The sequence below is a fragment of the Cololabis saira genome, chromosome 9 (assembly GCF_033807715.1).
Source record: "Cololabis saira isolate AMF1-May2022 chromosome 9, fColSai1.1, whole genome shotgun sequence".
Lineage (NCBI taxonomy): Eukaryota > Metazoa > Chordata > Actinopteri > Beloniformes > Belonidae > Cololabis > Cololabis saira.
Window position 1 is genome coordinate 7,072,343 of NC_084595.1, and position 16,995 is coordinate 7,089,337.

The 16,995-nt window shown below is 37.2% G+C and overlaps 1 protein-coding gene across 1 annotated transcript in view; it reads right to left on the minus strand.

The window, feature by feature from the left end:
• Window positions 1-503: 503 nt before the first annotated feature.
• golga3 (golgin A3) overlaps window positions 504-16,995 on the minus strand; it is a 43,627-nt gene continuing 27,135 nt past the window's right edge. The window contains exons 14-24 of the mRNA XM_061730366.1: window positions 16,863-16,957; window positions 14,484-14,700; window positions 13,098-13,241; window positions 11,474-11,671; window positions 10,377-10,493; window positions 8,808-8,947; window positions 7,781-7,913; window positions 6,216-6,338; window positions 3,211-3,375; window positions 2,962-3,128; window positions 504-971 (exon numbers count right to left, since the gene is read on the minus strand). Coding sequence (XP_061586350.1) covers window positions 776-971; window positions 2,962-3,128; window positions 3,211-3,375; window positions 6,216-6,338; window positions 7,781-7,913; window positions 8,808-8,947; window positions 10,377-10,493; window positions 11,474-11,671; window positions 13,098-13,241; window positions 14,484-14,700; window positions 16,863-16,957 — 1,695 coding nt within the window. The 3' untranslated portion in view covers window positions 504-775. The remainder of the gene's footprint in view (window positions 972-2,961; window positions 3,129-3,210; window positions 3,376-6,215; window positions 6,339-7,780; window positions 7,914-8,807; window positions 8,948-10,376; window positions 10,494-11,473; window positions 11,672-13,097; window positions 13,242-14,483; window positions 14,701-16,862; window positions 16,958-16,995) is intronic.

Below are 16,995 nucleotides of genomic sequence, written 5' to 3' on the forward strand. Positions count from 1 at the left end.
AAATCGAAATTGGGAATTAAAACAGCGAGTGGAAATGGTATGTTTCAACATAAAAAAAAATCTAAAACTGTTCATTTTCAATTTGATCAACAAAAGAACCAGAAACAAGTTTCTTCATTTATTACTGCGCATGTGCAGTATTCTTATATCCCCCCATTTGTCCAATCCTTGTTTTCAGTATCCTTGGAAACGAATATGAAATAGAGAAAACAGTTTTCCACTCTCTGTTTTAATTCCCAATTTCGATTTTCAAACCCATCAATGAAATCGGATAACGGATAACGATCCGTTTTCCGTTTTTTATTATCAAAAGATGGGGAACGGATTATTTTGGATTATTTCTCTATTTTTATTTTGTCATTTTAAAACAAAAAACGGATGGCCGTGAAGTTCACGGACCGAGGGGAAGCTTGTGCAACAGAACAGTCTTGACATCTGTTTGTATCTGTAACAAGGAAGGGAAAAAATTGCAGTTGGGGTTTTTTGGGCGGGGGGGGGGGGGGGGGGGGGGGGGGGGCGCTGTCAAAGCAAATGCTGTAATTTCTTAACTTTTAATAAATAAATGTGACAAAAGCAAAACAACTACCAAATAAAGAGGTAATAATAAAGCTATGGCATATAAAGAATGACTCTGCAAAAGCACGTCTGTGCTGATGAGGAGAAATGCCAAATGTTGGCAGCAATTATTAAGAAAAGAGAAAGGGAATACGGAGCTTAAAAGTGCCTTATTGGATAAAACTCCACTCTTCCTCTATTGGCCTGAGAAGAAGTTCCTTTATGATGGCTGCGGATCTGCTTCGTTGTTATTTTCAACTACCACCACGTTGTTAATCACTGTTGGTGAATTGGAAATGTCGTTGTCAAGTCCGAGTTGAGACAGTTCCTCTTCTGTGTTTGTCCATGAGCTCATCGACTCATGCACCGTTATCGTGTGTTCCTCCATCTGTTTCTGGAGGCTGTCCATCTCCTCCCTGGTGGGGAAAGAAAAGAAAAGCCCTCGCATCAATTTTGGCATTTGTGAAAGAGCACTACACCTTCATGTTAGGGCCAATCCCAATGTTCACCCTACTTTCTACGACTAGCCCTAAAAACTGCGTGGTTTCCGTTCGGGTACGTAAGCGACTGCGTAGTTACGTTTGCACAAACGTCACACCATATCAGGAAGCCCAGAGCTAAAAGCTGTTTTAATTTCCGCTGTAGCGCTGTTAATATGCCACTTTATTAAGTTTTAATATTTTTTCAGGCGTAAAAGTAACCGTTAAGATCCCCAACCTGGGCTCAGTTTATCCAAATAACGCTTGTTAAGAAATTTGCTCCGATGTTTTCGCGGGATGAGAAGAGCCGCCGGCTCGGGAGCTGATTTATGGTTCCGCGTTAAATCGACGCAGATCCTACGGCGTAGGTTACGCGGCGACGCACACCGATGGGGCGCGTCGCCGCGTAACCTACGCCGTAGGCTCTGCGTTGGTGTAACGCGGAACCATAAATCAGCCTTTATTCTGGCGTGATCTTCGCAACAACGGGCAAGCGAGTGATTATATACATTCACTGAGTGAATATTATGAAAGTAAAATATATATTTCTGGCTAGAAATGTAATCAAAACGCATTTTTATGCAGAAACTAACTCAAAATATTGATTTTATTCACTAAAAAATAGAAATGTCTGCCATGTTTTTTGTTTTGTTTGATTCAGTCTGCAAATGATGACGTAAAGCATTCTGGGAAATTTTCTGGCCCTCGGTCAGCGAGTCAGAATCTGAAATCCCTCGCTTTTAACCCTTGTGCTGTCTTCGGGTCAAGGAAGGAGGAAGGGAAGAAGGGAGGAAAGAAGGAAGGAAGAAAAGAAGGAAGGAAGGGAGGAAAGAAGGAAGGAAGGAAGGAAGGAAGGAAGGAAGGAAGGAATGAAGGAAGGAAGGAAGGAAGGAAGGAAGGGAGGAAAGAAGGAAGGAAGGTAGGAAGGGAGGAAGGAAGGAAGGAAGGAAGGAAAGAAGGGAGGAAAGAAGGAAGGAAGGGAGGAAAGAAGGAAGGAAAGAAGGAAGGAAAGAAGGAAGGAAGGAAGGAAGAAAAGAAGGATGGAAGGTAGGAAGGGAGGAAGGAAGGAAGGAAGGAAGGAAGGAAAGAAGGGAGGAAAGAAGGAAGGAAAGAAGGGAAAAAAGGAAGGAAGGAAGTAAAAAGGGAAAAAAGAAGGAAGGAAGGAAGGAAGGGAGGAAAGAAGGAAGGAAGGAAGGAAAGAAGGGAGGAAAGAAGGAAGGAAGGGAGGAAAGAAGGAAGGAAGGAAAGAAGGAAGGAAAGAATGGAAAAAGAAGAAAAGAAGAAAGGAAGGGAAAAAAGAAGGAAGGAAGGGAGGAAGGAAGGAAGTAAAAAGAAGGAAGGCAAGAAGGAAGGAAGGAAGTAAAAAGAAGGGAAAAAAGAAGGAAGGCAAGAAGGGGAAAGAAGAAGGAAGGAAGGAAGGAAAAAAGAAGGGAGGAAAGAAGGAAGCAAGGAAGTAAAAAGAAGGGAAAAAAGAAGGAAGGAAAGAAGGGGAAAAAGAAGGAAGGAAGGAAAGGAGGAAAGAAGGAAGGAAGGAAAGGAGGAAAGAAGGAAGGAAGGAATGAAGGTAAAAAAGAAGGAAGGAAAGAAGGAAGGAAAGAAGGGAAAAAAGGAAGGAAGGAAGTAAAAAGGGAAAAAAGAAGGAAGGAAGGAAGGAAGGAAGGAAGGAAGGAAAAAAGAATGAAGGAAGGAAAGGAGAAAACAAGGAAAGAATGTACGAGGGGAGAAAAGAAGGAAGGAAGGGAGTAAAGGAGGAAAGAAGGAACAGGAGAATTAGGTCATTTTGACCCAAAGGCAGTACAAGTACTGCCCTCACGGGAACGTGCAACATTTAGGGCTAGGACTGAAAACTAGCACTAGGGGGGGATTGGGACTGGCCCTTAGTGTGTTGATTAACTTTATCTCCATGTTTCTGGAACGACAGACTCACTTGAGCTGCCGTAGACAGTTGTGGAGGTTGTTGAGCGGTTCCTTGTTGACAGAAGTCGAGGGTTTCAGCAGCTCGTCCAGCAGCGAGGCCGGGACTGGGCAGTCTGGGATCTTTACGGGTGTCACGGGGCTGGACGGGCTTCCCTCGCTCTTCAACTCCATACGCTGCTGCTCCAGAAACAGAATCACACGGCCGTAATAAATCACTTATCTCCAGCATTACAATAATCAAATAAGAAGATTCCTTTACCCGTAAGAGACGGCTCTGTTTCAGGTCCTGCTTGAGCTGCTGGTTCTGTAACAGGACCGTTTTCATGCTGTTTCTCAGCTCTCCCACTTTGGCCTGGAGCATAAACTTGTCTTTCCTGGTGCCGCTCAGCTCCTCCTGCACCAACTCCAGCTCCACCTTGATGTTCTGGAAGAGACAGGTTTAGTTATTTAACGTCTCACAGTCAGGCCACGTTTACACATAGCTGGGTATTTACAAAAACGGATATTTCCCCCTCTACGTTTTGAAAAATCTCTTCATTTACACCAGAGGTCGGCAACCCGCGGCTCTTTAGCGCCGCCCTAGTGGCTCCTGGAGCTTTTTCAAAAATGTTTGACCTTTTTTTTCCTTTTTTTATTCTTTTTTTTCATTTTTTTCTTCTCTTTTTTCTTCCTTTTTCCTTTCCTTTTTAATCGCAACATTTCAACTTTTTTCTCGACATTTTGACTTTTTTCTCGACATTTCAACTTTTTTCTCAAGTGCATAATGAAAAAAAAATCTTCCCCCAGTTATAGCTAATATAGAAACATGCAGCATGTGTTGCCTTCTTTCTAAGGCTGATACAAGACTTTACATTTTTTGCGGCTCCAGACATATTTGTATTTTGTATTTTTGGTCCAATATGGCTCTTTCAACATTTTGGGTTGCCGACCCCTGATTTACACGAACCCGCATAAATACGCTTTTAAGGTGCTATGAGTAGCCAAACCTGCAGGGGGCAGTGTAACGAGAAGCATGAAGTACGGTGGCCGAGACCCGCCATTGCTGAAAATAAAAGTAACGCTGCAAACAGAAACCAACGCTGCTGCAAATAAAATAAACGCTTTGCAAATAAAATAAACGCTACAAATAAAAAGAAACCCCACTACAAATAAAATAAACGCCGCTGTAAATAAAAAAAAAAAAACGACGCGAATAAAAAAGCCACAACGGAAGTGAATTACCGGGGACTATTTTTGCTGATGCACCGGTGTTTTTTACGCGAGAGGAGAAGAAGAAGATGAAGAGGACGTAAGTGAAAAGGAAGAAATAAGAAGAGCGAGGAATAAGAAGAACAACGAATGAGAAAATAAGTAAAAAGGTTAGTGTTCAACGTCGCTACGTGTAATTTTTAATGTGCAACACCGGTGCATCGGCAAAAATAGTCCCCGGTAATTCACTTCCGTTGTGGCTTTTTTATTTGTGTCGTTTTTTTATTTTATTTGCAGAGGGGTTTATTTATATTTGCAGCGTTTCTTTAATTTGCAAGCAGCGTTTCTTTTTGTTTGCAGCGTTGTTGCAACGTCAACAAATGACACGTGTAACTTCCAAAAGGGAACAAGAGTCTTTCGTTTGGAGTGACAGAGACTTAGTTACTTTTAAGTGTGACTTTAGAATATAAAACAGGTAAAATACAAGAAAATATTGACGGTGGCCAAACAAATTGTAAACACAGGTCGTACTCATGACGCTGGTGACGTTTCTGTCTCATAATGTGACATTCTGAAGCCTAAATATCCGTTTTCCTTTTTTCAGTTTTTGCAAATCTCCACTTTGGCCGGAGTTTTCAGAAATGATGGTTTTTGGTGACTTTGAGCTTCGTTTTCGTATAAACGAACGGCCAAAACGCATGAAAACGCCACCGTTTTTGCTCCGTGTAAACGGGGCCTCAGAGAGCGATCGCTCGTTGAGCAGTTGAGGAAAGCACAAGCTTTGGAAGGAGATTGGATTGGATGTTGTAAAGGTGACTTAGGTATGATAAACTGATACATCTTGCAGAGGCTCGAGCCTGGATTGGAAGACCAGGGTTTTTCAGAAAGAAATCCAATTTTTAGTTTTTTATGGGATTCAGGAAGAACCTTGCCATTTAGTTTTTTTTTTCCTAACCTGGCTGTGGAATAAAGTCTCAGGGTGTGCTGAGGAGTTTGACTCAGCACCAGATATACTGGAGAACATGGATCAAATGGATTGATGCTAGGGGTGGAACAATATATCGTGCCACGAAATTTCGCGATACAAAAACGTTACGATACGTGTCGTGGAGGTGACAAACTGTATCGCGATATTGTGTTATTAATATTAATCTATTGTGTTGACTAGTAACGACCGCGCCTCGACCCGCGGACCAAAATCTTCCTCCGCTCAGAAGAAACTAGTACCGTTTTTGTCCTGTTTTGAGCTCTGAACTTTTACTGATGTAAGGCTGGTGTAGAGTTAAGCTTTACCTTATTAAATTAAACCTTTTTGGGGTGGTGAGTAGGATAAACACGGGGACAACTTGTGCTGAGTTCCAGTGTACTTTAATGTCCCTCAACAGTGTAGGATTTTAGAACGTCAACACAGCACCTAGTGCCGTACTGTGGCGTATCACTCCGCCCAATCTAAAACAGACTAATCACTACAGATAAACTGACTAGTGTCATTATAGTCCCTGATTTACACCAGAATATAAAGAATATATTATAAAATAATGAATCCTGAATTACCAAAATAACCTTCTTAACAAAAATAAATCTCCTCTTACACTTATAAGGTGAGCATGAATCAATCTTTTTATGATGTAAAATTGTATGTATTTATTAACTTTTATTTAATTTTAGTTGATACATTTCTGGAAAAGAAAAAAGTCAAATCATACATGAGAGAAACTATTCAGTTTGTGGCTAAATATTTGTACTTGTATGAAACTGAAGATGCATAATGCAAACCTGACATTTACTTTTAGTTCAGTTTGTGGAAAATGGTTGGCCTGGCTTTCTCTTTAAAACTTAAACAGTTATAAAGCATTACAAACTGTAACAATAGGGCAAATGCACAGTGTTGTTTTGTATTTTGTATTTTCCAGTCATATGTTCCTCATTCAAGGTTTTTAAAAAAATACTGCTATTATAACATATCGTTATCGTTATCGTGACCTCAATATCGTGTATCGTACCGTATCGTGAGATTAGTGTATCGTTACACCCCTAATGGATGCACACATTTCTTTTCAACCACAGAACTCTAACCTGCAGTGCGGTCTGTAGGTTGTCCAGCTCCCGATGGTGACTTTGTTCCATCATCTCCAGCTGCTGCTTCTGAGCCTCCAGCTCCCGCTGCCGCTGCTCCACCTCCCACTTCAGGTCCTCCACCTGTCCAGAGTCAGAGACACATCAATACCAACGAGAGACGGCCGCTCTAAAACAAGTGACTGGAACATGGATAAAAAACCCAAACACATTTCTCTTCTGGGCATAATAAAGTCTTATTTAATTGAATTAAATAAATGACTGCGTTTCCATGCATCAATAACCCTTTTAAAACCCGAATATTGGCAATAACCCGAATTTGCACGGCCATGTAAACACCAATAACCCCTTTGAATAACCAGAATTTGCTCTTAGGTTACTCCTTTTAAAACCCGAATATTGGGTCATGTAAACGCCAAACGGAATATCCCCATCAAACGGAACATGAATTTGTTTTCTGCGCATGCTCTGTTCACAAGGAATCCTGCGGTGCGTCCGAAATGCCATACTAAAAAGTATATACTAAAAAGTATATACTAAAAAGTATATACTAAAAAGTATATACTAAAAAGTATACTTAAGTTCGGCACACTTTTGAGTAAATATCAGTAGTGATTCGGACGTACTATTAAGAGCGCACACGGCACTTCCTGCCGTAGGGGGGGGGGGGGGGGGGGGGGTTGTTACCATGGTAACCTGTCACAGCAGCAGTAGCAGCGCTGCGCTCCGTTCTTTACCGTTTATTCTGGCAGATGACATTATATAATATTATTATATACGAATATTGTAATATTAATATTATATAATTAGATTATTATACTTAATATTATACTTATTACTGACATATACGTATCACTTAGCAACCAAACGCCGCTGTATTGCATTGTGGGAAGTTTCTGCTCGGCTAGTGTCCATCAATCCACACTAAAAAAAAATTCTCCAGAATGAGTATGGATAGTACATACTATTGAGTACGTTCTAATGTTTCGGACGCACTAAAAAATCTCACATACTCATTTTGCTACTCATTAGGGTGGAAGTATGTGATTTCGGACGCAGCCCTGGTCTTTTGAGTCCAGGAAGTTCTTATAAACACAGAGAAACACAAGACCAGGCCACACTTTTGGAGTGAGGAGGAGACTAATCACTCCATAAATGTAATGAAGGATATGAACATTTCTGCATTTGTAGACGGTAGAAAGTACCGGGATAGCCAGATTTAAAAGAAGGTGAGAGAAAAGTTGCGCGAAGCAGCATTTGTTTTGAATTTGGATACAGGAAGAAGAAGCAGAAATGACGGTAACTGCATCATGACGTTCTCCGTGCGTCGCTGGTTTGATCCAGATATCCCAAATGATTAATTACCATGTAAATGGAATATTCTGAATGTTTCAGTAACCGGAATATTAGCAATAACCAGAATTTTGACTGCATGTAAACGTAGTCAGTGATTTAAAGAAGGAATCTCAGAACACAAAGAGCATCATATTTTTTTAATATCCCTTGTGGATAACTAAGTTATAAGATACTCCCCCAGGTAACGTTACCCGGGAATATGAGTGTACCTCTTGGTTCGTGAGCGGCTGCTTCGCCAGCTCTTCGTCCAGCTGCTTCTGCAGGATCTGCAGTTGTGCGTGAGCTTCAGAAAGTTCCTCTTGAAACCTGGAAATGTCCTGAGTGTGTTGATCATCCTGAATCCTGGAGAGAATGACACAGTCATTTATAAATTATAGGCAGTACTGGAGTTGTAAAAAAGAAATCAGGGGGGATGGTGGATTTTATCATATGGGGACAGATAATTTGTGCTGATTACAAATAATATAATATATTACAAATAATAGCAGTGATCAAAACACCTGCAGAAATACTGCAGGAATGACATAGCAGCAGTTAAATGCAGCCTTCTGTAAGCTTTAAATATCCACTGGGCTTACATCAAATACATCAAAACACAACAATAAAAAACACTTTTCTGAACTTATCAATATGACTCTGTCCTTCACAGGATAAGTAACATGGATCACTGCAAAAACTCACAATCTTAACAAGAATATTTGTCTTATTTCTAGTTAAAATATCTCATTTTAGTAAAAAATCTCATTACACTTAAAACAAGACTCATCACTGGAAAAAACATCAATTTTCACCTGTTTCAAGTAGATTTTCACTTAAAATAAGTAGAAAAATCTGTCAGTGGAACAAGATTTTTTAGCTTGTAATGAGAAGATAAATCTTGTCCCACTGGCAGATTTTTCTTCTTATTTCAAGTGAAAATTTACTTGAAACAGGTGAAAATTGTCAAATAAGTTATTTTTCTGGTGTTATTTTTCTGGTGATGACTCTAAATGTTGAAATAGCAGTAAAACCACATTCATTGATGAAATGACATAAGGGATGGAAAGGGGGGATGGAGGTTTTACAGGGGGGATGATTTTGACCGTTTTTATTTCAGGGGGGATGCCATCCCCCTCATCCCCCTCAACTCCAGTACTGATTATAGGAGAGATCAACAGCATTGGTGGATTTTGCAACACAATTTTAGAATAAAAACACACTTTTCACGGTAAAGTTTGATCCAACTAATCTGCTTACTGTAGTTTTCGAGCTTCCGTCTGCAGGACTTTGACGAGATCTTCCTTGGACCGCAGGTCCTTCTTTATCTCCGACAGCTCCAGCATCGCTGCCTTGTAATGCCTTCTATTATGGGCGGCCTCGGCCTTCGCTGCTGCCACCTAGTGGACAAATGCCGCAATTACAACACAAAAACATCCAACACTCTTCTGACTCAAACTTCAAAAAGGAGCAATACGATACATTCATAAGATATCGAGATCACACCAACTCACTATTCTTACGGTCTAAAGTATTAAAACTTATGGATTTAGTGGCATTTCAATCTGCACAAGTAATGTTTAAAGCAAAAAATCATTCGCTACCGGATAACATTCAGAAATTATTTATTGGGAGGGAAGGGGGTTAGAAGTTAAGGAGAAACCTAAATTTCAAATCATTATTTGTGCGTAAAACAAAAAGACGTTATTGTGTATCAGTTTGTGGAATTAAACAGTGGAATGATTTGAATTTGGAGTTAAAAGAATGTACAAACATAAAACAATTTAAGAAGAAATATAAAGACAGTTTATTTGACGTATAAAAGTGAAGACTGTGTTTAAATATCAGCAGCTGTGTGTTCTGCTATTTAGTCATGCTGTCTTTGTATGTTTGTATAGATATACGTATTATATTTATATCATAGTTATATTTTCATTTTCATTTTATTCTTTATTTCATTCAAAAAAAATAAAATAATTCAATACAAATACAAATGTTCTTAAATTGTGAATGAAAAGGGAGCAGAAAGAAGAAGAATCTTATCTGATCTGCCCCTTTTTCCAAGAAATAACTTCACAAATAACACAAATTAAAAATACTAATAATAAAAAACAACTAAGTGAATAAAAAAACTAAAATTAAATTAAAATAAAATAAAATTACCGCCGCCTATGGGTATGTCAATCAAACTCAACTAACATATTTCATTATATTTACTTAACATACAGGCTTTAATTTTTCTTTTGAATGTAATGTTTGATTTGGATTCTTTGTTTTCTTTGTTCAGATTGTTCCATAAACTGATTCCTTTCACAGAAACACAACGTTCCATCAATTTAGTCCTGAATCTTGGTTTTTAAAAAATCTCTGTCCCTTTTAAGTTATACTTGCTTTCTCTTTTTTCAAATCTTTTTATATTTATGATAGAGCTTACATTTGGTATTAAACAGGTTATTTTTGTAAAAATGATATATATTTATTTATACAAATTAGTGTATAGTATAAAAAGTAAATACAGGCATATAATGTATGTTTAGTTGTGGAAAGGGGGTGGGATTAAATAAGTTTATACTTCCTCCCACTCCTTTTCGAACATGTAACTGAAATATGTGTTTTGATGTGTTTTTTTTTTCTTTATGGGGAATGCACACCTGTATTTGTTTCTCTTATCTTTTTTTACACATGTTCGAAATAAATAAAAACGAACTCTTGTGGAAAAATACATGATCTGAAACATTATTTAAACCAATGAAAACAATGTAAAATGTTATTTTAACTTGGAGAGATGGACTAATCACTTCATCTTTGCATACGTCATGAAAAACCGACCTGTTCTTTAAGGTTCTTGACCGAGCTTTTCTCTTTCTCCAAAGATATCTGTAAACTCTTCACCATCCGCTTCATCTGTTGGTCCTCCTCTTCTTTACGCTTTAGAACAGCTTGAACCTGTAAAAAAGAAAATTAAAAATTAATGGCAGCAAGTGAAAAAGTCAATAAACAGGACTGTCTCAGAAAATTAGAATATTGTGATAAAGTTCTTTATTTTCTGTAATGCAATTAAAAAAAACAAAAATGTCATACATTCTGGATTCATTACAAATCAACTGAAATATTGCAAGCCTTTTATTATTTTAATATTGCTGATTATGATTAGGATTAAGATTCCCAGAATATTCAAATTTTTTGAGATAGGATATTTGAGTTTTCTTAAATTGTAAACCATGATCAGCAATATTAAAATAATAAAAGGCTTGCAATATTTCAGTTGATTTGTAATGAATCCAGAATGTATGACATTTTTGTTTTTGTAATTGCATTACAGAAAATCACAATATTCAAATTTTCTGAGACAGTCCTTTAAACAATTTTCTCAAGTGAGTTTTATTGCGAACTACTACGACGGAGTATTAGGGCCAAACTAAGACAAAAAAAATAGGAAATTACGAGAATAAAGTCATAATGTTGCGAGAATAAAGTCGTAATAGAATAAAGTCGTAATATTACGAGGATAAAGTCGTAATATTATGAGAATAAAGTCGTAATATTATGACAATAAAGTCGTCATATTATGAGAATAAAGTCGTCATATTATGAGAATAAAGTCGTAACATTACGAGAATAAAGTCGCAATTTATGAGAATAAAGTCATAATATTACAAGAATAAAGTGTTAATTTATGAGAACTCTAACAGGAAGAGTGTGTTAAAATGTTGAATATTGAGCATCTCGTGAAGTTATATTTATAATATATTTAATATTACGACTTTATTCTCATATTATTATGACTTTATTTTCGTAATTTGCTTCTTTTTTTTTCTTAGTTTGGCCCTAATACTCCGTCGTAATCTACAGATGAGGCGACACTTTAAAAAAAAATTGGAGTCATCAAAGCGATTCAGTGTTTTTAATAGTAACAGATTTTTCACCTGCAGGTTGAGCTGGACGAGATCTGCCTCCCTTTTAGCCAAGGCCGACTCCAGAATGTTGGCGTGCTCCCGCAGGGCGCTGTGGGACTGGGCTAGTCCCGCCAGTTTCCCTATTTCATGTTCCAGCTCAAGGGCCAACTTCTTGTTGGCATCTTCTAGCTTTTTGATCCGCTTCTTGAAGCAGCGCGACTCCTGAAGCTGTGAATTAAATCTAAGTCATTAACTGAAAAGATACTGTATTATAAATATGAGAACACACAGGGGAAATGAAAAAAAATAAAACAAAAAAAAAACCCTCCATTTGACATAAAAAAAATGAAGAGATCTTAGAACCATTAACCTACATTTGTAATTTATTATTTTTAACTGGTAAATTTCCACATCAAATGAAAATAGCTGAAGTTGTACTATTATTTAAAACTGGGAATAAACACCATTTCACAAAATAGAAACCTGGGGCCGGATTCACAAAACATTCTTAAGAAGAAAAAAGAGAAGAAGTCATATTCTCCAAAAAAGTTCTAAATGGTCTACATTTAAGGTCAAATCCCAGCCATGCCCTTAAAAAAGGGAAAGAAAAGAATGGCAAAATATTACATCTCCCCCAAGTAGTTATGTTATGATTGTTACTATCATTTTTTATTTTTATTATTATTATTTTTTTCTCTTTCCTTTTTGTGTAACTTGAAAAAGACAAAATAAAAAGTATAAAAAAAAGAAGAAAAAAGAGAAGTCATATTCTCCAAGAAAGTTCTTAAGTATTTTCTCAACTTTCTTCTTAAGTTTCTTCTTAAGAAAAAACTTAAGAATAAATGGTATTCTTGAAATAAAAGTTCTCAAATTTGTTCTTGACTTTTTTCTTAACTTTAAGACAACCTTGACCAGTCTTAAAATCTCTTCTGTGAAAAGGTAAAACTCTAAAATCACCTTTTTAAACACATTTTAGACAAGTTTAGACAAGTAGGTCACAGTTTGAGGATATACTTTGTAATTAATTACACAAAGAGCCTGTTAACTGTTTGTTAGCATGTTAGTTAATTATTATTAATTTTCCCCAATAGTAATTTTTACATTTCTGCACATTAATCTCATCCACCATAACCTTGAAAAGTTCTGCATCTCTTTTTCTCCTTCTCCATGTTTAGTGAGTGACTAAACTACCTGTATAAATGTTGTTTGTTGGCGCGTGCAATGCAATGCACCCAGGTGTGTTATACATCAAAATGTGCGTCTCTATCCTGCGACAACGCGCATTACTTTTCTCAGTCAAAAGCGTTACCGTGGCGACGATAGACGCCAAAAAGCGCGGCCACCCTTCATCTGATTGGTCGTTATTTGCTAGTTCCTACTTTCTGCTATAACCTTTGAATGGTTTGACATAAAGACTCGTGTGTGGTTTCATCCGCTAAATGTCCAGGCCTGAAGAATCTACATGAAGTCATACAAGCTTCCACTGCAGCCTGAACGTGCACAAGGGTGCCAGAGCCCGTTCATTGCTGCTTGCAGCTTTAATTATTACTACTATTCAAAATAAAGGATTCATTCATTCATTACAAAAAAGAAAAGAAGTTTATAGGATCAATTCAAACTGATCACAAACTAGCTCAACATAATCAGATTTTACCTCATCTTCCAGCTCCATAACCTTCTCCTGGTACTCCTCCAGCTCCGTGGAGGTGAGCGTGATGACTTCCTGCAGCTCCTTCTCCAGCAGGGTCTTGCTGTGCGTCACCGCCTGCAGCTCGGCCTGCAGCGTCTCCATCTTCGCCTGTACAACACAAAACTATGCTGTACTACTGGTTTTGGATAGTCAACAGCTACGGCTGTCAGGGATTAGTCACCAGAAACATAAATTACACCTTCATGACAAAGAAAGGCAAGTTTTAATGTATCCACTGCAAACAACAACAAAAAAAGTATCCAGTTTTAGGCCACGGACACTGGCAGGAAGTGGCAACTTAGCTGGTAAGAAAGATTCACCTACAACGGAAGACTGGATCAATGTGGTGCACCGTATTTATGTGATGGAAAAGCTGACATTTAAAAGTCTTGTGATTGCAGAATAAAAACCTAAATAAATCAAAACATTTTTAAAATATCCCAGAAATACCATTTGAGTACTACAAGCTTACTTCATCCATACTGGAGCCCCGCTTAACATTAAAAGGAATCCTACCTATTAACTTTGCTTTGAACAAATCTAACATGTACGACGGAGTATTAGGGCCAAACTAAGACAAAAAAAATTGGAAATTCCGAGAATAAAGTCATAATTTAATGAGAATAAAGTCGTACAATTACGATAAATAAAGTCATAATGTTGCAAGAATAAAGTAGTAATTTATGAGAATAAAGTCGTAATATTACGAGAATAAAGTCATAATATTATGAGAATATAATTTATGAGAACTCTAACAGGAAGAGCAGTCTTTTCCCTGTGTTAAAATGAGGAATATTGAGCATCTTGTGAAGTTATATTAATAATATATTTAATATTACGACTTTATTCTCGTAATATTACGACTTTATTCTCAAAATATTACGACTTTATTCTCAAAATATTACGACTTTATTCTCGTAATTTCACGACTTTATTCTCGTAATATTATGACTTTATTCTCAAAATATTACGACTTTATTCTCGTAATATTACGACTTTATTCTCAAAATATTACGACTTTATTCTCAAAATATTACGAGTTTATTCTCAAAATATTACGACTTTATTCTCGTAATATTATGACTTTATTCTCGTAATTTCCTTGTTTTTTTGTCTTAGTTTGGCCCTAACACCCGTCGTAAACATGGCTTCATTTTAAATGATAAAAATATGTAAACACATACAATTTGCTGAGTTAAAGATCTATTACTTTAGAAAAGTGCATCACTTGACTCGGGAACAACACCTTTATTTCCAGTGACACCTTAACTTGGATCCTTAACAAAAAGTCATGATATAGCAGTACATTTTACTAAAGAAGTGTGAAAGTCCAGCAGGTTTCTGCTTTACCTGTAAGGCCTGGCTGTTTCCTCCCTCTGACGCCTGGGCCTTGAGTTTAACCAGCTCGGCTTCTGCCGTCTCCTTCTCCGTCAGCGCCTCTTGGAGCCGCCGGCTCAGGATGCCCACGGCGTTCTCGTAGGCCTTGTGCTTGGCCTTCATCTCCTTCTGAGCGCTGGTCAGATCTGTCCCCAGCCTCTTCACACGCACCTTCTGCTCCGAGATGGCCCTGTTTTCACGCACATAGGAAACTATTGAACTTGCTATTCTGACAGCAGGTTATGGATTAAAGGAGTAAAAGATGTTGGTGAGCAGCTAAAGTATCTACTAGGGGTGTAACGATACACTAATCTCACGATACGGTACACGATATTGAGGTCACAATAACAATACGATATTATAGCAGTATTTTTTTAACAACCTTGAATGAGGAACATATGACTGGAAAAAATGGTCTTTTATTTGAAAAACACAAAATACAAAACAATACTGTGTGTTTGCCCTATTGTTACAGTTTGTAATGCTTTATAACCGTTTAAGTTTTAAAGAGAAAGCCAGGCCAACCATTTTCCACAAACTGAACTAAAAGTAAATGTCAGGTTTGCATTATGCATCTTCAGTTTCATACAAGTACAAATATTTGCCACAAACTGAATAGTTTCTCTCATGTATGACTTGACTTTTTTCTTTTCCAGAAATTTAACAACTAAAATTAAATAAATAAATAATTAAAAGTAAATAAATACATACAATTTTACATAAAAAAAAAGATTGATTCATGCTCACCTTATAAGTGTAAGAGGAACTTTCTTTTTGTTAAGAAGGTTATTTTGGTAATTCAGGGTTCATTATTTTATAAATATATTCTTTATATTCTGATGTAAATCAGGGACTATAATGACACTAGTCAGTTTATCTGTAGTGATTAGTCTGTTTTAGATTGGGCGGAGTGATACGCCACAGTACGGCACTAGGTGCTGTGTTGATGTTCTAAAATCCTACACTGTTGAGGGACATTAAAGTACACTGGAACTCAGCAGAAGTTTCCCCGTGTTTATCCTACTCACCACCCCAAAAAGGTTTAATTTAATAAGGTAAGGCTTAACTCTACACCAGCCTTACATAAGTAAAAGTTCAGAGTTCAAAACCCTGCAAGAGTCCCGTGATCGGAACCAAAAAGGTACTAGTTTTTTCTGAGCGGAGGAAGATTTTGGTCCGTGGGTCGAGGCGCGGTCGTTACTAGTCAACACAATAGATTAATATTAATAACCCAATATCGAGATACAGTTTGTCACCTCCACGACACATATCGTGACGTTTTTGTATCGTGAAATTTCGTGGCACGATATATTGTTACACCCCTAGTATCTACAATGACAAACACGATGGTTGGATGATATTTGTGAAGTGCACTGCTAAACCTATACAAGGTTATACTAAGGCAGGGGTGTCAAACTCATTTTGCTTGGCCGGCCGGATTTGACCAATTTTTTTCTCGCGGGCCGCACGCTCAAAATAACAAAAACGGTGTTGAAAATTTTTTCTCTAATTCTGTTTTTTTTACTATTGTTATCTAATCCAATATCAGTTTAGTTAATTTTAAAGGAAATATGCACTTTGTTTACACTCTAATTATGTAAAATATATTTCTTCAGGATCTTTTCTTGAAATTTCTCGTTTTTTTTTCAAATTATGTAAGATACTTTTAATATCATTTTACAAAGATAAACAGAAACAAGTATGTTTTTTTTTATATTTAGCTTTTTTATAGGAAATTTAATTAAAAGCAAAATCTTTCTTATTACATCCGAGAGTGTTTCTTTGTGATTTAGAAATGTTTCCAGTACAATTAAGTGTATTTATTTTTAAAAATTGGCGCAGATATTTACGCCAGTGTGCCGAAAAAGTCAGCACTTCTTTTTTAACGGTTTTACTTTGTAACTTTTGTTGAAATTCTCCGAATAAATATCTTCTATCATCTTTTTTAGCAGTGATATTTTTCCTGCGAAAATATATAGTAGTGGTCAGTTAATAAAAATAAATGACCGTCTACAAAGCAATAAAATCGGCAAACTAAAAAAATGTCGAAAACTGCTCTCTTTGTGGAATAACGATGGATTTGTAGAAGAAATATATTATCGGATATGCTGCGATTCATTGCAATTATTTATGCCTTCCTTTTTAGTAAATTAACATTTTGTTTTTTTTGCGTTGGAAACTTCTCGCGGGCCCCATGAAAACCTCTCTCGGGCCACATGCGGCCCACGGGCCGCACATTTGACACCCCTGTACTAAGGTCTACAGAAGATGATGAAGAGAAATCAACAAATATTTGCTTCACAGTTGAAGTCAATGCTGTGGCATAAAATCTTTAATCATCACATGACTCACTTTTTGGCTTCTCCCTCCATTTGCTCCACCTGTTTTCTCAGGCTCTCGTTCTCTTGAGTCACTGCTGCAAGCTGGTTCTGATCAAACTGCAGAGTCTACATTGGGAGGAAACCGTTATATCATCCATAACAGT